This window comes from Musca domestica, unplaced genomic scaffold, assembly GCF_030504385.1.
Source record: "Musca domestica strain aabys unplaced genomic scaffold, Musca_domestica.polishedcontigs.V.1.1 50, whole genome shotgun sequence".
Taxonomy (NCBI): Eukaryota; Metazoa; Arthropoda; class Insecta; order Diptera; family Muscidae; genus Musca; species Musca domestica.
Window position 1 is genome coordinate 2,407,684 of NW_026712347.1, and position 24,864 is coordinate 2,432,547.

At 36.0% G+C, this 24,864-nt stretch overlaps 1 protein-coding gene across 2 annotated transcripts in view; it reads right to left on the reverse strand.

Moving 5' to 3' along the window:
* Positions 1-399: 399 nt before the first annotated feature.
* The window catches only part of LOC101897307 (sodium-dependent nutrient amino acid transporter 1), a 28,242-nt gene continuing 3,777 nt past the window's right edge, over positions 400-24,864 (reverse strand). Inside the window, exons 1-10 of one of the 2 annotated variants that reach the window (XM_011296259.3) lie at positions 5,635-5,777; positions 5,190-5,556; positions 2,567-2,855; positions 2,266-2,500; positions 1,875-2,145; positions 1,713-1,816; positions 1,335-1,524; positions 1,000-1,276; positions 754-930; positions 400-683 (exon numbers count right to left, since the gene is read on the reverse strand). In XM_011296259.3, the coding sequence (XP_011294561.1) occupies positions 433-683; positions 754-930; positions 1,000-1,276; positions 1,335-1,524; positions 1,713-1,816; positions 1,875-2,145; positions 2,266-2,500; positions 2,567-2,855; positions 5,190-5,396 (2,001 nt within the window). In that variant the 5' untranslated portion in view covers positions 5,397-5,556; positions 5,635-5,777 and the 3' untranslated portion in view covers positions 400-432. Of the gene's footprint in view, positions 684-753; positions 931-999; positions 1,277-1,334; positions 1,525-1,712; positions 1,817-1,874; positions 2,146-2,265; positions 2,501-2,566; positions 2,856-5,189; positions 5,557-5,634; positions 5,778-24,864 lie in introns of those variants that run through there. The other variant, XM_005188488.4, reaches the window with a different exon arrangement.

The window sequence follows — 24,864 nt, forward strand, 5'->3', positions numbered from 1 at the left end:
CCTTTGTGTGGAGGTATTTGATTGAGTTGACCGGTTTTTTACACTTTCGCACCTGACCTTGCACTGATGCAAATATTAAAATTTGCAAAGTTGGAGAAAAATTGGATTATCCTTTCTCTTTTGAACGTGATTGGCTGTTATATTGGTATATATTCTGAATATAGTATTTATCCCGCACATTATTTTCTTAACTACCTTTACCAAGTAATGGAATAATGCTAGTGTCACTTAGAAATGTAAAACAATTTGTTGAGCATACTTTTAGGCTGCATATATCTCTCAGGATAATTTCGAAAAATAATAGCCGTGTTTTATCTACAATAATTACTTACTGTTTTGTTTGATTATTTACTTTTGTTTACCCTTTCCCTGCCTTTTACGCGGATTCTTTCATCATGCTTTACTTAGTACAAAAATCGTTTTCTTTTATTTCTAACCAAAAATATTATCATAAATTCTATACCAAAAACCATTTGGTCTAAACATTTCATCGACTTTCATGTCATCTAAATATTTTTTATAATTCTTTAATATAAATGGATCCAAGGGGCCCCAATTTGATTTGGGTTTGAAGGAATTCTTTACACGTTCCCACAACGTAGCACCGGTTCGCTTATGGACACCATAAATAGCCCAAAAGAGTAATTGACCTATGCCAAAGGCGGATAGACACCAACCGAAAACTGGAAGGGAAAAGAAAATCAAGTTGGAAATTATTTGTGGGAATGGAAATCAAAACGAAAGGCAACTTACTGTAAACCCCAGGCTGGTAAGTATAACCATTATATTCCAGTGGTTTGTATTCCACCAGAGTGTAGAGTAAAATGGCTGTCATAACTGCGGGCGTCACAATGCTCCAGCAAATGCGATAATACCAAGAGGTCTTAATTCCTAACATAAAATAGATATCTTTGCAAAGCCTTTTAACGCCTAGGGAAGAAAAATGGGAAGGGAATTAGTTTCATATCTAAACCAGCAATGAGTTGTATCATCACTCACCATAGATCCATCCAACGGCTATCAACTCAAATATCGCCAACACAAGGGCCACAAACGAGGCTCCAAAAAAATCTAAAAGATTCAAAATATATTGCCCGCCGGGAGTTATGTACAATAGGCCGCAGGCATAAAGTACCACCGCTACGCCCATTACAATTATCCAATTTTTGGCATTGGTAAAACGATCCTTGATCACCGTCACAACACACGAAGCCATGCCGACATTACTGCCAATGCCCAGCACAAACAACATCAAGAAAAATAATACTGAAAATATCTGAAGGGGAATATTGAGGACACATGCGGGTTAAATAATCGCAGAGAGATGGTCTGACCTGAGGAACAACTTTGAATTTTGCTATTGCATCGGGATATGAAATGAAGGCCAAGCCTGGTCCTCCCTGCACCACACTTTTTATGTCCGTTGTGCCCGATTCATGGGCCAAATTTCCCAATATTCCAAAAATTATAATACCCGACAGCATTGAGGTGAAGGTGTCCAGGGTGGTTATAATATTACAGTCTCTGGAATGGAAAAGAAAATATCGTCTGATTATCAAAAGATAAAATTGAGAGCGGGAATTTCTGAGAGAAGAACAAAAAGGCCTTGATTAGAGAGCATAAGCGTACGTTTACATTGAGGAGAAACGGGAGGGGGTGGGGGTATGGACATTAATTCCAGGACATAATCTGTATAATTCCCAAAAACTTACCTCCTAATATTATGTCCGAACCGATTAAATGAAGCATACATAATGATATTGCCAAAACAAATGGCCAATGAAAAGAACACTTGGGTGACGGCAGCATACCAAACCTGAAAAGAATCAAAACAGCCATCAATAAATATTTTCGGAATCGATTTTTGTACTCACTTTGGGATCCAACAATTTATCCCACTGGGGTTTTAGGAAATACAAAACTCCATCGAAAGCTCCCGGCAGTGTCAGGGATCGTACCAGCAACACTGCCATAATACAATACGGAAATACAGCTAAGAAATACGACGCTTTTCCCGAACTTCTTACACCTTTGATGATAATCGAAGCTATGACAAACCATGCGAAAGCTAAGGTCAGGGCCAGACTCCAACTGGGATAGCCGATGCCATCGTCTATGGTATTCTTTTGGCGTAAAATTACATTACTAGAGTAAAGAGAAAGAGAGAGAACATATTTTATGAAGAGAACGAAGAGAGAATGAAAATTAAGAAGAGATCGTAGAGAGAGGGAGAACGAGCGTAAATAAATTAAAACTCAAACTTACATAAAATAAAACTCCGCCGAAGAGGTTTTCGCCTCATTCGACATGGTCATGTTGATGATAAAATCATTCGACAGGGGTTTGGAATCAAAGCAGCTGCTACCCCATTCTTCCCTACAATAAGTCCATGGCAATACGGGATAAAATGAATCGATGAAGTAACGCAATGTTATGGCCATGAGCGTGGCATAATAGGTGGTAACAATTCCAGTGGCAAAGACTTGACCATAACCCACACCTAGGAATAGAAAATATATATTTTAATTTTTTTTTTAATAGATCCAATGAGAAAATGTTCTCTTACCTCTCATTATGGGAGCAAAATCAAACACCTTGACACTCCCCCGGCTCGAAAATTGCCCCAACAGCATTTCCATATAATACACCGGCTTGCCAACTAAGAATAGCACTATAATATAGGGTATCACAAAAGCTCCACCGCCATTGTCCAGGGCCGTAAAGGGAAAGCGCCACACATTGCCAAGGCCCACAGATAAAGCTATACAGGACATCAGGAATTCAATGTCATTGCCCCAACTATCACGGTGGGGTGCTTTGGTGAACTCTGCGCTGCCATTTTGTGTGGGTAGATTCTGAAATTAAATGAAAGAATAATCACTTGACTGCCACAAACGAGTAAAATAGCTGCAAGTTCGGCCGGGCCGAACTTTGAATACCCTCCACTATTTGAAACTAATTTGGCAATTTTCAAAAAAAATTAAATCCGTTGAAAAATCTGTTAAAATCTTAAAAATACCGAATGTAGCCGTTATATTAGGGTCTATACGACGACGTGGACTTGCATAGGCAACTTGTGTCATAACTAAAAATTATATATATCCGTGAATAATCCTCAAAATACCGAATATAGGGAGGTACCGTATATTTATGTATATGGACGTGGACCTGCACAGACAATTTTTTGTCAAAGGCTGTAGTATCCAATACGACTTTCAAATACCATATTTGAAACAAGGCTGGTGAATAATGTGGCTAAAGTCATCAAAATACCGAATATCGGGAGGTACCGTTATATGGAGACTATACAAAGACGTGGTCCTGCACAGACAATTTTCTGTCATGGGCTGTAGTATCTATCACGAACTTCAACCACCAAATTTGAAACATTTTCGGTGAATAATATCGCTTAAATTATCAAAATACCGAATATCGGGAGGTACCATTATATGAGAGCTATACCAAAACGTGGACCTGCAGAGACAATTTTCTGCCTTAGGCTGTAGCATGGTACAATGAAGAGAAGGTAGGTCAACTTTGAAAAAATTGCAAGTATAGAGGTCTACCTGTTTGGCTTGTAATGTCAGAATTACTATCAAAACAATAAAAAATTTCGGTTCATTGTCTTGATAAAAATAATAATCTTCGCCAAGGCCGAGCTTTTATGGTACATAGTCTGATCCATAATACCCTCAATAAAATGCAATACACCAGGTCCAGAGGCTGAAATAGAACCTCACACCATTACTGACCCACCACTGTGCTTCACTGTAGGCTTCATATTTTATTGAATGATAGCAAAAATTTCGGAAATTGAATCAAATTTTGGAATAAGTTTAGATTTCTTCGAATTGGTCACCTTTGGCACGAATTATGTCCTTCAAACAACCAATGAAACCGTCACACGTTGCCCGAATGTTGCTCTGCGGTATTTCGGCCCATTCCCGGCGAAGCGCTTGCTTGAAGTGATCGACACTTTGGTATTTTTTAGTGGCAACATTGCTTTCCAAAATGCTCCATACACAATTGGTATCCGGAGATTTTGGTGGCCATTGTGCGCTGGAAATGAAGCGAGGAACCTCATTTTGTAACCATTCTTGGGTGGGCGTGTAGAGTCCTGTTGGAATTTCCAAGGTCTGCGGCCAAATTGAATATTTTCGCGATAATATTCGGCATTTATTCTGATGCCACGGTCGATTAATACGTGCGGAGAGCGACCATCGGCTGTTATGGCGGCCCACACCATCACCATGTCGGCGCTTGAGTTCTGGTGACCAAACGAAGGTGCACATTTTCAGCTGACCTCTTTGGCATTTTGTTTATTTACAAACTGCTGGACAACGAGTGCATTTTCATCGGAAATAACCAAATTCGGCAGTTCACCACTTTCGGCCAAGCGAAGCAACTCTTTAGCTCTTTTGAGTCTATTTTCTTTCTGTTGTGGTGTAAGTTCTTGCACTTTTTGGAATTTCAATGGCTTTACCCCGAGCTCATTTTTCAATATTTTCCGAATGGAATATTGCGATATGTTCAGCTCACGAGACATTTTTCTTCTTCTTTACTTTTCGAACCATTTCTGCTCATGTTGCTGTTTTCTTCCGTCCACTTTCTTGACGTCGGCCGATGGTACGGGACACAAAAGATTTATTCACATTTAAATGCTGGAGTGCTCTAACGATAGCCACTTGTGGTTTTCCAGCCAAATATAAAGAAATCACACTATATCGCCTGAATTCCGTCACGAATAACTTTTTTTTCTGGAAAATTCTCTTTTGTACGCTTGTAACAATATAATTAGGTGTCAGTAGAATAATTTTAACAGCTGTCGGACGGGTGGCTTAGAAATTACAGCAGTCTGAAATTGGTTGCAGTTTTTTCATAAAACAGTAAAATTTTGTTCTACGGCTAGTTCAAGTACCCTATACACTAATAAAAAATATAGGTTTCTTCGGGTAGTGAATATGATTACCTTCATACATTGCTTGAAAAGCAATAATAAGGAAAAATAGGAGTTTTCAAACTCTCAGTAAAATAACTGTCAAAATTTCTCTCTCGAATTGTTCTCTTTCACAGAACTTTCAGCAATTTTTACAAATTTTAAGGTTACCAGACACACCTAATTTAAGAAAAACTATACGAAACCATATTTTATATTTCTAATTATTATTCATTTTTTCATTTCTACTTACATTTCCATTAGCATCGTATCCTCCCGCATCCGGGTTTGCTTCAATTTTTATTGTACTACCATTACTCTTAACCGATTCCGTACCCTCGTCGCGATCCAGCGATTTACGATATTCACCAGGTATTGATGTGGTCGAGGCATGACGTGAGGGTACATATGCTGGATTTGCAAAGGCACCGTGTCCATCGTAGTTCTCATGGGCGGCCATAATATTTATTGGCTAGCTAACGGCCGACAACACTTTCAAAGGCAAAGTCAAGTGCTGCACCAACACCACCACCAGCAGCGGCAGCGACAAACGAAACCCGTTAGACTTTTTTGCTATGCTCCAAAAGTAACAAAATGTTTGTCAAGGACAATAGCATGATCTGCAACGAGAAGTGAATACAAAAACAACAACAATTACAACTGACAAATGTTAAAAACTTGTTTCTTATTTCACCGACCAAATCTGAAAATTGTTAAGAATGTTGTTGTGTGCGGTTTGAAATGTGTATGACGCGAAAAAATTGAAACCTTGCTCCACAAGCGCGCCAATACACTCGAGTAAAAATCGCAACTGAATGTGTAGAAAATCTGTAACCTAGGATAGCTAGGTGTTAGGGTTATAATTGATATTGTGGCAATTTTGCTATAAAGCTCATGAATTGCTTTGACAATATTATTCTAGCATGCCTAATTATCAGCAATAATTATTCTAAAACAAATTGTTATCGTCATCATGTAGTGAGACACACATTAGGGGTTATTTGATGTGATATTAACTAATACGAGGATCAGTTTGAAATGTCTAGTCAGTCGGCAATGGCGTCCATTTGATGTATGCGCCGCAATTAAAATGACAGCTGAAATCTACACGATTAATAAGTATAAACGTACTTAACACAAGCCTTTCGAGCATGGTAGTAGAATACAGGTAGTCGCATCGACATAGCTGCTGGGACAATGAACTGTCAAACCGATTTTGATATTGAAAATCGTGTATGAAAAATTATTGAAATTTGTAAAAATTTTTGAAAAATACATATCATTACAACCTCCGATTTGCGTCGTATAAGAAAACATATAAAAATAGACTTATTTTTGACAAAGCAAATGTTGACATATCAATGTTCTCAAGCGTTGATGCATCTACCTATATTGATTTGGAGGCATGGTAGAAGAATACAGGTAGATGGGAACATTTATACGTGATATTTTTTACAATGTTTTCTTTTTTTCTAAAATAAGTAAATTTTACATGTTTTCTTATACGATGCCAATCGGAGATTCTTATGATGCATATCATACCAACAATTTTAACGAATTTAAATATTATTTTCATTCAAAATTTTCGATTTCAAAATTGGTTTGACAGTTCATTGTCCCAGCAGCTGTGTCCATGCGACTATCTGTATTCTACCATTCTTTGGAGGATATCGATAACGATCAGCTGAAACTACAACTATACAGGGTGAGATAAAAAAACTGCAACAAAGTCAAAAGCCATAATTTTTATATTTTTTAATTTTTTTGAATGAAAGCAAAAATGTCGGAAATAGCATCAAATTTTTGAATAAATTTAGATTTCTTCGAATTGGTCTATTTTGGCACGAATGACAGCCTTCAAACGGCCAATGAAACCGTCACACTCTGTCCGAATGTTGCTCTGCGGTATTTTGGCCCATTCCCGGTGAGGCGCTTGCTTGAGGTGATCGACACTTTCGTATTTTTTAGTGCCAACCTTGCTTTCCAAAATACTGCAGACACAATAGTCCAACTGATTGGTATCCAGAGATTTTGGTGACCATTGTGCGCTGGAAATGAAGTGAAGAACCCCATTTTGTAACCATTCTTGGGTGGCGCGTGCTGAGTGCGATGGTGCTGAGTCCTGTTGGAATGTCCAAGGTCTGCGGAGAAAATGTTTGCGTGCCCAAGGCTTTAATACACCCTCCAGAATATATTCGGTTTTTTCTGATGCCACAAGGCTTTAATATACCCTCCAGAATATATTCGGTTTTTTTTTCTGATGCCACAGTCGATTAATACGAGCGGAGAGCGACCATCGGCTGTTATGGCAGCCCACACCATCAGCATGGCCGGCGCTTGAGTTCTGGTGGCCAACCGAAGATGCACATTTTCAGCTGACCTCTTTGTCAAGTAAGCACGATCATTTTGTTTGTTTACAAACTGCTGGACAACGAATGTTTTCTCATCGGAGAAAACCAAATTCGGCCAAGCGAAGTAACTCTTTAGCTCTTTTGAGTCTATTTTCTTTCCGCTGCGGTGTAAGTTCTTGTCCTTTTTGGAATTTAAATAGCTTTACCCCGAGCTCATTTTTCAATATTTGCCGATTGGAATATTGCGATATGTTCAGCTCACTAGCCATTTTCGGCCACTGCGACGCGGGTTTCAATCAAGTCGCTTCTTTACTTTTCGAACCATTTCTGCAGATGTTGCTGTTTTCTTCTGTTCACTTCCTTGACGTCGGGCTACGCTACCAATATCACGGTAACGAGCGATGGTACGAGACAAAAAAGTTTTAAAATTCTATGTCTTTTTAACGTTGGCCGTCCGTCTGTATATCTGTCCGTCTGTTGAAATCACTCTAGCTTCCGAACAAATTGAAGTAAGTTGATATAATTTTACTCAAATGTGTGTTTGGTCTGCCGGAGCTATATAGGTCCACGTTTAGGTATAGCCCCCATATAAATGTACCCCCCCTATATTCGTTATATTGATATTTTTGGCGACATTGTTCGCCGGAATTGTTTCAAATTTTATAATGGGCACTACAGTCTGTGACAGAAAATTGTCTCTGCAGGTCCAGGTCTTCATAGAGTCCCCATACATCGGTACCTCCCTATATTCGGTATTTTTCTGATGTCAGTGATATTATTCACCGGAATTGTTTCATATTTCGTGCTTGTATTTCCTAATAGGTACTACGGTGTATGACAGAAAATTGTCTATGCAGGTCCAGGACTTCGTATAACCCCTAAATATTGGTACTTCCCGATATTCGATATTTTGATGATTTTAGCGATTTTATTCACGGGAATTGTTTCAAATTTGGTATTTGAAGTTCCTAATGAGAACTACAGTCTATGACAGAAAATTGTCTAAGCAGGACTTCGTATAGCCCCTAAATGTCGGTACCTCGGTAACGGTAACTCCCTATAAACGGTATTTTTAAGATTTTAATAGAATTTACTGCTTTTTCACTTGTTCCTTTCAAGTGCATATTCAATATGTGCAGATTACTCGAAACTTTTCTGGAGAAACGGTAGAAAATCTCGACAAAAAAGTCGGACATATTAAAATATTCGATAGGTAAATACCATTCAAAATAACACTTTCTCGAAACTGTTGTAACCTACCTCAGTTTAATGATAGTTTGTCTCTAGATTTACGACCAATTTGTTGTAAACTAGTTTATGACGTTAAACAAATTGACATGGAAATATTTAATGCGATATGATGATACAGCGACGAGAAATGATAAGATTATCAGATATCGCATAAAATGTTATCTTGGGATCAACTGGGTCACGAGATTAGAGCATGATTAAAACTGATGCAATGGTGAAAGGTAGACACATAATTATTAAATCATTTTCCAATTTTTAGGATTCTGATTAACAATTTAACGAAATGTGACTGCCTCATAGACACAAATACAATCGGAAAATTCCCAGGATCAATTTTCTTTTGTTTATTTGCTTTTCGATCTATTTTCAGATATTTCAAATAAAATGCATTTCGATAGGGGCATAGACTAAAAAGTTGTCTCATCTGTTATCTTCGAAAAAAGTGCTTCAATAGATGTCGTTCATGCTGTGAGAGAGCAAAAGTCTATTCACTCAATTCTCTCAAAATACAAAATATTGAATATTTTTATGATTTATTATTATTTATCAATTGAAAACGAAACAGTGACTTTGTTTACATTGACATTACCCAACTATGTCGTGAAATATAACAAGTAAAAAAACATTAAGTTCGACCGGGCCAAACTTTTAATACTCTCCACCTTAGGGTAAAGGAAACATTAGAAGAAATGTGTCAAAAACCATTAAAATGCCGAATATTGGGAGGTACCGTTATGTGGGGACTATATCAAAACGTGGACCTATACATACAATGTTTCGCAACACGAACTAGGACCCATTATAACCCACAAATACCAATTTTTAGACAAATCAGTGAAGAAATGTGTCAAAAACCATCAAAATACCGAATATCGGGAGGTACCGTTATATGGGGCCTATACCAAATCATGGACTCATACATGCAATGTTTCGCCACCGGAGCTGGAACCCATTATGACCAAAAAATACAAATTTTTAGACAAATCCGCGAAAAAATGTGAAAAAAAATTAAAATACCAAATATCGGGAGGTACCTTTATATGGGGGCTATACCAAAACGTGGACCCATGCATGCAATGTTTTGCCACACGCACAGGGACCCAATATGACCTAAAAGTACCAATTTTCAGACAAATCCGTGAAAAAATGTGGCATAAATAATCAAAATACCGAATATCGGGAGGTACCGTTATATGGGGCCTATACCAGAACGTGGACCAATATATCTCATTTTCAATACCAACCATCCTAGACACAATACAAATTGCTCTGCTAAATTTTGGCGCTCTACGTCAAATAATGTGGGCTGTATCGTGATTTCGACAGACAGACGGACAGACAGACGGACATCGTTAAATCGACTTAGAATTTTATGCTGATTATGAATATATATACTTTATGGGGTCTACGACGAATATTTAAGGATGTTACAAACGGAATGATGAAGTTAATAAACCCTCCTTTCCAAGGTGGAAGGTATAAAAATCGTGCAATATTGGCCATTGAAACATTGCAAAACTCCAAAACAGTCTTCAACTATTGTTCACCAAAACAAAATTCCGAATCTTGAAAGACATAATAAAGCACTTAGATATGAATTTTTTACGGATTAGCCAACATTAATGTCTTATCCGGATTTACCCGGCCGGTCTTCTTTCAACAACCTTTTTAGTGTAGAGCGCACAACAGGCCTAAACTGGCTTAAGTATATATCTACCAGGACATGTGGTACCCCTTTTCAAATAGAGAGTCCCGATACTTTGATTTTTGAATGTTGTCTTTACCTTATGGTTGAAGTTAAAGTTTTTTTTATTTGTATTTTGACGAACAGAAATCCTTTGAAATTACGTATTTGAAGTTCCTAATAGGTACTACAACCTGTAACAGAAAATTGTCTATGCAGGTCCAGGTCTTCGTATAGCCTCGATATAACCGTACATCCATATTCAGTTTTTTTGATGATTTTAGCTACATTATTAACCGAATTTTTTCAAGTTTCGTATTTGAATATTTTAATTGCTTATGACAAAAGTTGCCTATGAAGGTCCACGTCATCGTATAGACCCCAATAGAACGTCTTTATTCGGTAGTTTTAAGATTTTAAGAGAATTTTTAACGGATTTTATTTTTGGTATTGAAAATGGGCTATGTAGTCCACGTTTTGGTATAGCCCTCATATAACTGTACCTCCTGATATTCGGTATTTTGATGATTTTAGCAACATTATTTACCGGAAATTTGGTATTTGAAGTTCATAATGGATACTACTGCCTACTGCCGTAGAGCCCCCATATAACGGTACCTTCCGATATTTGGTATTTTAATAATTTTAGCGACATTTTTCCACCGGAATAGTTTCAAATCTGGCATTTGAAGTTCGTAATGGATACTAAAGCCTAAAAAAATTGTCTGTGCAGGCCCACGTCTGCGTATAGCCCCCATATAACGGTACCTCCCGATATTCGGTATTTTAATGATTTTAGCGACATGTTTCAACGGAATGGTTTCAAATTTGGTATTTGAAGTTCGTAATGGATACTACAGCCTAACACAGAAAATTTTCTGTCCAGGCCTACGTCTTCGTATAACCCCAATATAACGGTACCTCCCGATATTCGGTATTTTGATGATTTTATCTACATTATTACCGATTTTTTTAAGTTTCGCATTTGAATATTGTAATGGCTTATGACAAATGTTACCTATGCAGGTCCATGTCGTCGTATAAACCCTAATATGACAGCTAAATTCGGTAATTTAAGATTTTAACAGAATTTTTAACGGATTTTATTTTATTGAAAATTTCCAAATTCGTTCCAGATGGATTTTTTTTTAAATATCAATGACTCTAGACGTTTTTATGTTAATATTTAGCCAAAATCTGGACCAGAACCATATATAAGCCCTACCTGATTATTTGTATTTGGAAGGCCACATTTTCCAATCTGAAAGACTGGGTAGTTACTTGGAATATTTTAATAAATGGAATAGCATAAATCATATGTATGTTTTTCTAAATTACACCAATCGCATAAAATTCCAAAATACTGAATCACTTGCGAGTGGCGCAAATTCAAATTCATGCATTTTTTCCATCTGCTGCAGTTGGGAGTTCCTCTAAAGGTTGTTTGGTGTTGCATGATTACAAAACCTGTCGTTAGATTCACACACTGCCGCGAACAGCAAACAATGCAAAAAAAACATCTATTTATTTATGTTTATCTCAAATCCATTACCTTTGATTGCTGACGCTTCTATTGACACACTGACTTTACAACACAATGAACTGAAGTTGGAAACAACAAAAAAACATACCAATTTGAGCTTGGGAGTTTGTGTATTAGGGTAAATACAGGAAATGATAAGTGCGTACGATCTTAAACTGAGAATTAACTCTTAAGACAGATTCAAGATTTAAACAATTTTTAGGTTAGTATTATTTATAGTACTATTATCTATAATACTACCCTCGTTCATTTATTCAAAATTTCAAATTAGATTTATCATCTCTCTGAAGAGCTGACTTTGAATTCAAGATTATTATCTTTAATACTAGCCTTGTCCAATTATGTGTACTTATCCTTACATTATATACCCTAATATACAAACTCCGAAAGGCTCATGAGCATGTTTTTATATCCTCATCCATGTAGCTAGAGAGGGTAAATATCATTTAATACGGCCAAAACGTGCCTCATCGAAATAATGGTTTTATACCATGGGTCTCTTTAGACCAAATCCGTTTCAGGACACTTGGAGTCGATCTAGCGATGTCCGTCTGTCGGTACGTCCGTCCGTCTGGGCACGCACGATAACTCTCGAAGGGGGTATCCGATTTGATCCAAACTTGGTACATCGTAATATTATTATCAAACTTAGATCAAGTTTGGAGATGGACAATATCGGTACACTACTTCCGGTACCTTCCCCACAAAAGGTCATAATTTTCAAAAAATAATATTTTACTGCACAGATAAATGACGGATAATCCGATTTTTCTCCAACTTTGCGAATCTTAACATTTGTATCAGTGGTAGGACTGGTGCGAAAATTGACAATATAGGTACACTCCATCAAGTACCTCCACCACAAAGGGTCAACCTTTTAAATAATTGTAACTCTTATAAAATGTGATGTAAAAGTCCGATTGCCTTCAAATTACACACATCACAATATTTTTATTAACCCAAGGTCTGGTGTGAAGATGGAATTAATGGGTCCTCTCCTTCTGGTACCTCCCCAACAGACAGTCAAATATGTGAATATTCATGAAGCTCATAAAACACGTAATTAACATCCGATACTATTCAGACTTGACACATCTCAATACTTCTATCAACACTACATCTGTTATGAAGATGGTAGAGATCGGACTATTCCTTCTGATACCTCCCCCACAACGGGTGAAAGTTTTGAATAACTAAAACGATCATAAAATCCGAAATAAGCATCCGGTTATCTTCAAATTACACACATCATAACATTTTTACCCAAGGTCTGGTGTGAAGATGGGATATATCGGTCTACTTCTTCTGATGCCTGCCCCCAGAAAGGGTCAACATTTTAAATATCCATGAAGCTTATTAAACGCGAAATTAACATCCGATTCCATTCAGATTTGGCACATATCAATATTTCCATCAACACTAGATCTGTTATAAAGATGGACGAGATCAGAGCATTCCTTCTGGTACCTCCCCCACAAAGGGTCAAAGTTTTGAATAACCAAAACGATCATAAAATCCGAAATAGGCATCCGATTCTCTTCATATTTCACACATTCCATTACTTCTACTAACCCAAGGTCTGGTATGAAGATGGAGTATATGGGTCCTCTCCTTCTGGTACCTCCCCTACAAAGGGTCAAAGTTTTGAATAACCAAAACGATCATAACATCCGAAATAAGCCTCCGGTTCTCTTCATATTACACACATCACAATATTTTTATTAACCCAAGGTCTGGTCTGAAATTAGGATATATCGGTCCACTCCTTCAGGTACCTCCCCCACAAAGGGTCAACATTTTGAATATCCATGAAGCTCATATAACACGAAATTAACATCCGATTCCATTCAAACTCGGCACATCTCAATATTTCCACAAATAAAACATATGTTATAAATATGGGATATGTTGGACCTCCACTACAAAGGGTCAACGATTTGAATAACCAAAACGATAATAAAATCCGAAATAAGCATCCGGTTCTCTTCATATTTCACACATCACAATATTTTTATGAATCCAAAGTCTGGTCAGAAATTGGGATATATCGGTCCACTCCTTCAGGTACCTTCCCCACAAAGGGGCAACATTTTAAATATCCATGTAGCTCATTAAACGCGAAATTAACATCAGATTTCATATAGACTTGGCACATCCCAATATTTCTATCAACATAAAATCTGTAGTAAAGATGGTAGATATCGGACCATTTATTCTGGTACTTCCCCCACAAAGGGTTCAAATTTTGAATAACCAAAACAATAATAAAATCCGAAATAAGCATTCCGCTCTCTTCAAATTACACCCAACCCATTATTTGTACTAACAAAAAGTCTGCTGTGTAGATGGAATATATCGGTCCACTTCTTCTGGTGCCTCCCCCACAAAGGGTAACATTTTGAATAATTGTAACTCTTATAAAATTTGATGTAAGTGTCCGATTGTCTTAAAATTACACAAATCACAATATTTGTATTAGTCCAAGGTCTGGTGTGAAGATGGAATATATGGGATCATTTCTTCTGGTACCACCCCACATAGGGTTCAAGATTTTGAAAAACAAAACGCTCAAAGAAAGCGAAATAACCATCCAACTCTCTTCAAATTTCACACACACAAACATTTTTTTCCAAAACAATATCTGTTGTAAAGATGATTTATATCTGCGAACCATTTCTGGTACCTAACCCACAAAGGGTCACAATTTTCAATACTTTAATGTGTCTAACTTGCGAAACAAGTCGACGATTCTTTATAAATATTTCACATAAATATTTCACTAAACAAGAAATCTGATATGAATATGTAATTAATCGGAATTTATGATTTCGCATAAAATTGGATATAAACGTTCGATTTTCTTTTAAATAGATGAAGTATGAAAATGGAATATTTAGATCCGCAATTACTATTACCTCACTCATATTTCCACATTTTCTAAAAATTATCACTTATCCCATATAAAGTGAAGGAAGCGGTCGATATAGTCCACACCTGGCATGTCGCAATATTTATATCATATTTATTTAATAATCATAGCAGAAGTCCGAAAAAATTTAAATAATCGATAATGGCTGAGGGTATACACCAGTCGGCAAAACCGACTGCTACTTTTTAACTTGTTTTGTTTGCAACTTCATTTTATTGTATTGTGAAGTTAGTGTGTCAAAGGCTGTTCTGGTATTTTCGGTTTCCAGTTTTTATATGGTTTTCAATATTTTTTCAAAATTTTTAAATTCGAACCACCCTATTACTAATAATGCAAGTACCCGTCAAAGTTTTGTACTTTGGCAAACAAAACAAAACAAAAAAACTCCAACGAAAACAAAAGCCATCAGAGAACGTACTTATTGCCGAAATGGGGGATTGCACAACATTTGTCAGTTGGCCTTTGGAAGTTGCACTCAGGTGGCATTATGCGGCACGGCATGGTGGCATAAAGTAGCAGTGATATTTTTTCTTTATTACTGCATTTGAATATGAGTTTGTTGCAATGTATTATTCATATTTTTTTAGTTTATGAACACATGTAGTTGTTATTTAAAAAAGAAAACGACGATTAGTAGGCAATTTTCTTTGGGATACCGACACACTGGGCACAAATATTCATAGAATGCCCAAATGCGATCATGTGGAGTGCCATATTTCCAAATTTTTACAAAGCGAACTATTGCGACTTCCAAAAATTCCAGATTACGAAATAATCGGCTTCATATCTAAAATCTTCTCCACTTTAGAATTTCGAAATTATTTTCAATTCTGTCACGCAAGGCTAAGTGTTTTGTTGCTTTGGGGGTTTTTTCTTTCTGCAATAAAACTCCAACGATATTTAAACTTTACGGTTTATTTGGAATGATATTCTTTTTTTCAAAATATTATTATTGAAGGTTGCTTATCACAAACGATTTTGAAATGTGCATTGTAACGAAGGCAATAATATATTTTATGGCATAAATATTTATTTTTTTTGCATTCACCTACCTCAAATGCACAGCACGGTTCAAATTTTGGACCACTGCTACGGTATAAAGAATTTGGTATTTCTGTATGTGAAAACTTCCATTCTGGTTGTTATTATTGCTTTGTAATTTTATATAGATGTCAAAAAAACTTGTGAAGAATATGAATGGAAGAGGGAAACCAGATATTTGAAAAATCTAACATGAGTTATAGTAGAAATTAAAATAAATCAAAAAGTATCAGTCGATTTTGCCAAGAGATGTATACCCTCAGCCAATGTTCGATGACTTAAATATATTTTGACTTCTGTTATGATTATTCAAATTTCTGACCCTCTATGGAATAGGTTCCGAAGGAATGGGCCAATAATTCCATTTAGTATTGGACCTGAATAAATATGATTGTTTATATGAGAAACACTGCAGCAACATTACTGTATCTTTTACTGAACATACCCTACATAAACACTCTTCATTGTTATTCTTTCTCCTTTGTTACTCTCTTTCTCTTGTTATGCTAATTGTAGAAAAAACAGTATTGATTAGAAAGACTGTTGTCACTAACATAAATATGATTAGAGCAATAATAACAACAATCCTATAACAGAGAAAAAGAGAGTCTTGAACTTTAAAAGTAATAGAATTTGAGATTAAAACCAGTATTGTAATTAGAAGCAGCGTCAGTGCAAGAGAAAATGTACTGTTTGCATAGAAGAACTCAATTGTAATTTTGTCATTCCATTTTTGCTACCAAAAGTAGAAGTTCATTGGAACCTTAATAAATACGTTATTGCATCAATAAATATAAATTGATATTTCATTTGGAGCAAATACTTGAGCAAGTGGAGCCATAGTAAAATGAAAATAATTGGATAGATTATTACTCGAGGAGAAGGTGCGAATAATTATTGGAGCTAGATTATGCTATTGATGTAAAATATAGCCCGTGCCATTTATATGTTAGAGAATATTACTCGTGGAGCAGCGATAACAAAGAATTGGCAAAATACCAATTACCACAAATTGGACAAATGCAATGTGCGTTGGTGCATCACAGTAAGATATTTTTATAAACAACAGAGAAAGAAATCTGCTATAGCCAGAGACGCAAGTTGAAATTGTTGCAACGGAAATTCGTTGATGGGAGAAGGATTGGCCCGGGATTGTGCATCCGATGTGATCAACCTTAGTAAAATTGGGAAATGGCCCCAACAATGATATAAATATTGTCACGTGGCAGGTTTGGGCTATATCGACTACTTCCTTCACTTTATATAAGATATGTGATAATTAAAAAAAACTAAACTTTGCGTAAGGTACCAGATATAGTCGACCCAAGTATTTTCTTACTTCATTTAATACAGATAAAAATATTGCTATGGGCAAAATTACAAGAAAATCGAACATTTATATCCAATTTAAAATGTAATATTCATCTCAGGTTTCTGGTTGAGAGAAATGTTCAAATATAGCAAGTTGTAAACGGTCATGTAATACGAGCGGAGAGCGACCATCATCTATTATAACGGCCCACACCATTACCATGGCTGGCGCTTGAGTTCTGGTGGCCAACCGAAGGTGCACATTTTCAGCTGACCTCTTTGGCAAGTAAACACGATCATTTTGTTTGTTTACAAACTGTTGGAAAACGAATGTTTTCTCACCGGAGAAAAACAAATTCGGAGGTTCACCACTTTTACCCCGAGCTCATTTTTCAATATTTGTCGAATGGAATATCGCGATCACGAGCCATTTTTCGGCAACTGTGACGCTGGTATCGATCAAGTCGCTTCTGTTGCTGTTTTCTTCCATTCACTTCCTTGACGTCGAGCTACGCTACCAGTACCACGGTAACGAGCCATGGTACGAGACACATAATATTTATTCACATATAAATGCCGGAGTGCTCTAACGATAGCCAGTCCAGGCAAATTGAAGAAATCACACTATTACGCTTGATTTCCATCACGAATAACTTTTTTTTTCTGGAAAATCCAATTTTATGCGAAATAATAAATTCGATATTCATCTCAGGTTTCTGGTGGAGAGAAATATATTGAGATATAGCAAGTTGTTAAGAATCGCTGACTTGTTTCGCAAGTTATGACAAATATAAGTATTGATAAAAGTGACCCTTCGTGGGTGAGATACCAGAAGGGGTTGGCACATATCTATTATCTTCACAACAGATCGTTTGTTAGAAAAATATTTGTATGTGTGAAATTTGAAGAGAGTTGGATGCTTATTTCGCATTCTTTGAGCGTGTTGTTTTTCAAAATATTGAACCCTATGTGGGGGAGGTGCCGTAGGAATGGTCCGATCTATTCCATCTTTATAATCTTGTGTTGATAGAAATATTTAGATGTGCCATGTCTGAATGCAATCCGATTTAAAATATTCTGGTTCGCTGGTATTTAAAATTTTGACCCTTTGTGGTGGAGGTATCAGAAGGAGTAGACCGATATATTTCATCTTTACACCATAAAAATATTGTGATGTGTGAAATATGAAGAGAACCGAATGCTTATTTCCGATTTTATAACCATTTTCTTTATTCAAAACTTTGTCCCTTTGTGGGGGAGGTACCAGAGGGAATGGTCCCATATCTACCATCTTTATAACAGATATTGTGTTGATGGAAGTATTGAGATGTACCAAGTCTGAATTGAATCGGATTTTAATTTCGCGTTTTATGAGCTTCATGGTTATTCAAAATTTGACCCTTTGTGGGGAAGGTACTTGATTGAGTGCACCGATATTTTTCATTTTCGCACCTAACCTAGCACTGGTGCAGATTTTAGGAATAGTAAAGTTGGAGCAAAATAGGATTATTCCTCTTTAGCTATATGGCTGAAGGTTTAAAAAGATTAGTATGTAAACGTAAAAGAAAACATGCTGGAAAACTCAAAATACATATATTGTTCTAAAAAAAATTTACCATATACAGAACCCGTTGGATTTCATTTAACTCCATTGCGTATACGTCAAATCTGGCAAACAATGGAGTTTATTGTAAGTTCCATGTAATTGACATTTGAAATCCACTTAATTTCTTGTATGTAAACATACCATAAGAAATTTTATTTGTTTTTGCTCTCAATCGAGAAATTGCCCCACTGTATTGTTATTAAGATTTCATAATTTGCTTTTTTGTTTTGTTTATATATTTTGTTTACTCTCACTTTATTTTTGTTGTTGTAAGATTTACGATGCCGGTACAATAGTGGGCAAACACGCAAATGCAAAACAGAATTAACGTTTTTTTTATTTTCTGACAGCGGTTGGTTTATCTGTTGAAGTTGTTTGACAAGAGTCGCGTCAAAGTACGTACCTATCTATCGTGCAATCGTCATAAATGTATAAAACAACAACAACAAAAGAAATGTGTGTCTGTTGCAGTAAATTTGCATAAAAAATGACAACAAAATCTGCAGCTCTAGAATCTGTTCAACAATTGCACTCATTCATAGATATGACGATGATTATTGAGATAATTTTGATGTTGTTGTAGTTGTTGTTGCTTCAGCTCTAATTGCTTTGCTTAGATGTGAGGAATTTTGTTAACACCCTGAAGGTATTCAAGATAAAGAATATGTGTCAGAATGAAAATTGACATCAAATAATAATTATGACGAATGGGAGAGAAAATTATATGTTACATAGTTATTATGGAATTTATGATTTAAGAATTTTTATTACGAAGTTTTAAGTTTATTTTTGGTACCAGACCTGTTTGGAGTTTGGTGTCAAAGAACTGATTAACGAAGTGTTGTTTTACCTCCAGCACATTGGTACACAAGGAGAGATAGATAATAAGGCGAACATAGGTCTTCTTGCTTCAATGATTAGACAACCTACATTAATGAAATATATTAATTAATAGAAGATAAATGCGAGTGCTTCCCAATTTAACAAGATTCCAACAACAAGCAAAAATAAATGGTAAAAGATACACTGAGGACATGCGAAAAGAGCGAAAGTATTCTATAACAAGTAAAAAAGCTATAAGTTCGGCCAGGCTGAACCTTGAATATCCTCCACTATTTGGAATGAATTTGGCAATTTTAAAAAAATAAAAATGCGACGACGTAGACCTGAAAAGAAAACTTTTTTCATAATATTCAAATGCGAAACTTGAAAAAAATCGGTGAATAATGTAGCTAAAATAATCAAAATACCGAATATCGGGAGCTACCGTTATATGGGAGCTCCACGAAGACGAGAACCTTCACAGACAATTTTCTGTCTTAGGCTGTAGTATCCATTACGAACTTCAAATACCAAATTTGAAACAATTCTGGTGAATAAATTCGCTAAAATAAACGAAATACCGCATATAGGGAGGTACCGTTATATGGGGGCTATACGAAGACGAGGATCTGCACAGACAATTTTCTGTGTTAGGCTGTAGTATCCATTACGAACTTTAAATACCAAATTTGAAACAATTCCGGTAAATAATGTCGCTAAAATCATCAAAATACCGAATATCGGGAGGTATCGTTATATGGGGGCTCTACGAAGACGTGGACCCTCACAGATAATTTTCTGTCTTAGACTGTAGTATCAATTACGAATTTCAAATACAAAATTTGAAACAATTCCGGTGAATAATGTCGCTAAAATCAACAAAATACCTAATATCGGGAGGTACCGTTATATGGGGGCTATACGAAGACGTGGACCTGCACAGACAATTTTCTGTCTTAGGCTGTAGTATCGATTATGAACTTCAAATACCAAATTTGAAACAATTCCGGTGAATAATGTCGCTAAAATCAACAAAATATCTAATATCGGGAGGTACCGTTATATGGGGGCTATACGAAGACGTGGACCTGCACAGACAATTTTCTGTCTTAGGCTGTAGTATCGATTATGAACTTCAAATACCAAATTTGAAACAATTCCGGTGAATAATGTCGCTAAAATCAACAAAATACCTAATATCGGGAGGTACCGTTATATGGGGGCTATACGAAGACGTGGACCTGCACAGACAATTTTCTGTCTTAGGCTGTAGTATCGATTATGAACTTCAAATACCAAATTTGAAACAATTCCGGTGAATAATGTCGCTAAAATCAACAAAATACCTAATATCGGGAGGTACCGTTATATGGGGGCTATACGAAGACGTGGACCTGCACAGACAATTTTCTGTCTTAGGCTGTAGTATCGATTATGAACTTCAAATACCAAATTTGAAACAATTCCGATGAATATTGTCGCAAAAATTATCAAAATACCGAATATCGCGAGGTATATACGTGCTATACCAAATCTTGAACCTACATGGGTCCATTTTCAATACCAAAAGTCCTGTAGACATAATAATCATTTGAGTAAAATTTTATCAACCTACTTCACTTCGTTCGGAAACTAGAGTGATTTCCACAGACGGGCGGACATCGACATAGAATTTTATGCTGATCAAGAATATATATACTTTGTGGGGTCTAACATGTATATTTCGAGGTGTTAAAAACGGAATGGCAAACTTAAAAAACAATTTTACAAAGGCTACACAGTGATAGAACGAATATTTCATACGCTGAAATATAAAATGTAAACCAATGACGAATTCGCGCCTTTCGTTTTTCTTTTAATTTTGTTCCACAATGCGACTGATTGACACTTGATTTCTTAAAAATATTTTTGTAAAAAGTAATTGTGGAATTGCAAATTTTGTGGCTTCGATGAATGTAAAGAGGCACGTACTTTATTTTGAAATTAATGAAAATTGCGAAGTATTTGATTGCGGTTTACATTACTAATTTCTTAGGAAATACTTCATACAAAATTGTTTTAAATAAAAAAAGAAAAAAAGACGTAATTTGTTCCGCTACGAAATTTGAGTACCCTCCACAATTTGAAAAAAAGCAAAATTTCAAAAAAAAAAAAAATAAAAAAGAATATAATACCGAATATATAGACCCCCCGTTATATGGGGCCTAGTTCGCAGATATATATCACTTACGAAGACGTGGACCAGTGTAAGTAATTTTTTGATGAAGTACCTGGAGTGAACTTCAAATTCCAAATTTTGAAAATAATCCCTTGAAAAGTGTGATACAAATCATTAAAATATTGAATATATGGAGGTACAGAAACTTAGACTTATATTGACAGTTCTATGCAAGGATGTTTCTTACATAATGGGAACACATGCTGCCAATTTACAACAAATTTGGGATAAAATTGTGACTAAAACACAAAAAAAATCTTATATGGGGGCTATACCAAAACGTGGACCTATATAGCCCAATTTCAGTATTAAAAGTCAATAAAGTGAGTCACAGTAAAAAGTAATCACTCGAAAATACCTGTGTCAAATGTTATCGAGATCGGTTCTGATTTTTATATAGCTTCGATATACATCTTCATCCGATTTTACGGTTATTGCTCATCATGTATGTAATATCGGCCCAAATTTAATAGATCATTTCATATTCAACCGAATTTTACCATTTGTTGAAACTAGGTCCGGTATTCTTTTGCTCCAATAAATATATTTTAATATAATCCTTATCGAAGTCATATCATGCACTATACAGCAATGTCGGTTTGAATAAATCCGATGTTTATCCGGATACAATTTTGTATCTAAACGGAATTGAAATATTTTGGGATGGTGAAAATGATTACGACGCGATCTGATCGGTAAGAGTTCAAAGGAAGACAAAGGATGGGAATTTTGGGAGGCAGACGTTGCACTCAGATTTGTTTAAAACGAAATGCACATATATATTGTATATAAAGAAGGCGAAGAAAGATTTTATGAAATGACGTAAACTTTTACCAAAGTTCCGTGCATAGATAGGAATGCTAATACAAATACAACTAACATAGGCAACGGTTGTTTATTTTCCCAGTAGCAAGTTGTTGAGAGTAAATATAAATTTTTCACTCAAAACAAAAATATTGCAAACAAGTAAGCAAAGGCTATAGTCGAGCGGGGCCGACCGTTGAATACCCTACAACACTATAATAATAAATACAGTTTATATAGGAGAGATACTCGAAAGAATTCCACAAGATATTGTGACAAATAATAAAAGAAAATCATCAGGTTTCGTTTTCTAATTTTCGAATAATAGCAACTTAAACTAATTTAAATGGTCTTCCTAGATCTGGAACCAATATTTCCCAAAGACCTATCATCTCTCAGAAGTGGCAAAAGATTAACATTTATTGTTGGTTTTTGACAGAAACGCATCTATATGAGATACAACCATTTGACTATATTATTCAACGAAATCAGCGTTAACGAAATAGTCAGAAGTGCGTCTTTCCTGTATTTGTGAATTCTCCAAAAAGTCACTGGAATGAACATTTTCGTATTTTGTCTGCAAATGTTGGTAAACAATTTCCCACAATGAATATTTTTGGATGGCCATCCAAAACTCCTTGGCTTTTGCAATGTCCGGTATCCCCCATTCAAATGTGCGTGAGGATCGGGCGATAATTACGACCTGCTGACAATTTTGCAGTTTTTTGGTCCATTTCAACCCCTAAATATATGGCGATCATCTCCAAAAAGAGTAGGCTTCTATTCTGACCCTCATCTTATCCCCATGCAAAATTTCGTAAGGATCGGGCCATAAATGCGATCTGTATATGATATCCTGATATCCTAACTACTTAGTTTTGTTAGCTGTAGAAATATTACCAAATTTATAATTCAAAATGAAAATATGCCAAAAATATGACAAAATGGAAAAAATATGAGAAAATGTTACAAAATCAATATTTTCATCTATAGAGAGATATTTTTATGCGATTTTTTTAGACGTTTTTTCTTTCCTGCCAAGAGGCCATTCTGAATTAATGAGAACTGTCGAAATCAGTTCAGCCGTTCTCGACATATAAGAGATCTTTCAAGCATATCCTCTTTGATAGACATATACATATATCAAACATATTTTGCTATATATCCGATTTGTTGGATGTTAACATCAATGTAAAGGTCAGAAGTAACCTTGTCATGGCTTTGTGATTTCGCCGGTATTTAAAATATTCGCGGTTTAATGAAAAATTTTGATTTTTTTCAAAACAAAAGATATGGTCTATTTTACCCGCTAAATATTATCCGATGACCACCCAAATTGGTAGGCTTCTTCCCCGCCCTAAACTCTAGCTACATCGATTGGTCTATAATTGCGACTTGTATAGCTACTGCAAAATCCGACAATTTTTCAGTATTTGGTCCATTTCAACCCCTAAACATTTGGCGATCATCTCCAAAAGAAATAGGCTTCTATTCTGACCCTAACCCCATCTTCGTGCAAAATTTCGTAAGGATCGGGCCATAATTGCGACCTGTAGCGTGATTACAAATTAACATGGACAGACGGATAGACGGACGGACGGACATACATAGCTAGATCGACTCAGCTCGGCGAGCTAGGAAGATCCATATATACTTTCCTATATGGGAAACCAATATTTCGAGGTGTTACATAAATTCTGGCCCAATCAAACTTATAATACCCCCAACTCATAGTGTTGTAGGGTATAAAAATAAACGAACAAAATTTGGCATAATATTTATTAGATACCAGCTGTTATAATAGAGGAACAACAAAATAATGATCAAAGGTGTTCCAACCAAGCCATGCACATACAAACGTTTTAAATTAAGTTTGACACCTAATTAATTGTTGCCAAACTGCTATTAAATTACTTATCCATAACATGGAGGTTATACCAAGTTCATCATTCCGTTTGTAGCTTATCGAAGTAATAATTTTAGACATTATAAAATGCATATATATTCACGATCGGAGTAAAATTCTAATCCGATTTAGCTATTTCCATCCGCCTGTTGTAACCGCACAACCTTCCGAAGGAAGATTAATATAAGAGGATAGCGATCATCGGCTGTTATGGCGGCCCACACCATCACCATGGCCGCCGCTTGAGTTCTGGTATCCAACCGAAGGTGCACATTTTCAGCTGACCTCTTTGGCAAGTAAACACAATCATTTTGTTTGTTTACAAACTGCTGCACAACGAACGTTTTCTCATCGGAGAAAACCAAATTTGGCAGTTCACAACTTTCGGCCAAGCGAATCAACTCTTTAGCTCTTTTGAGTCTATTTTCTGTCTCTTGCGGTGTTAGTTCTTGCACTTTTTTG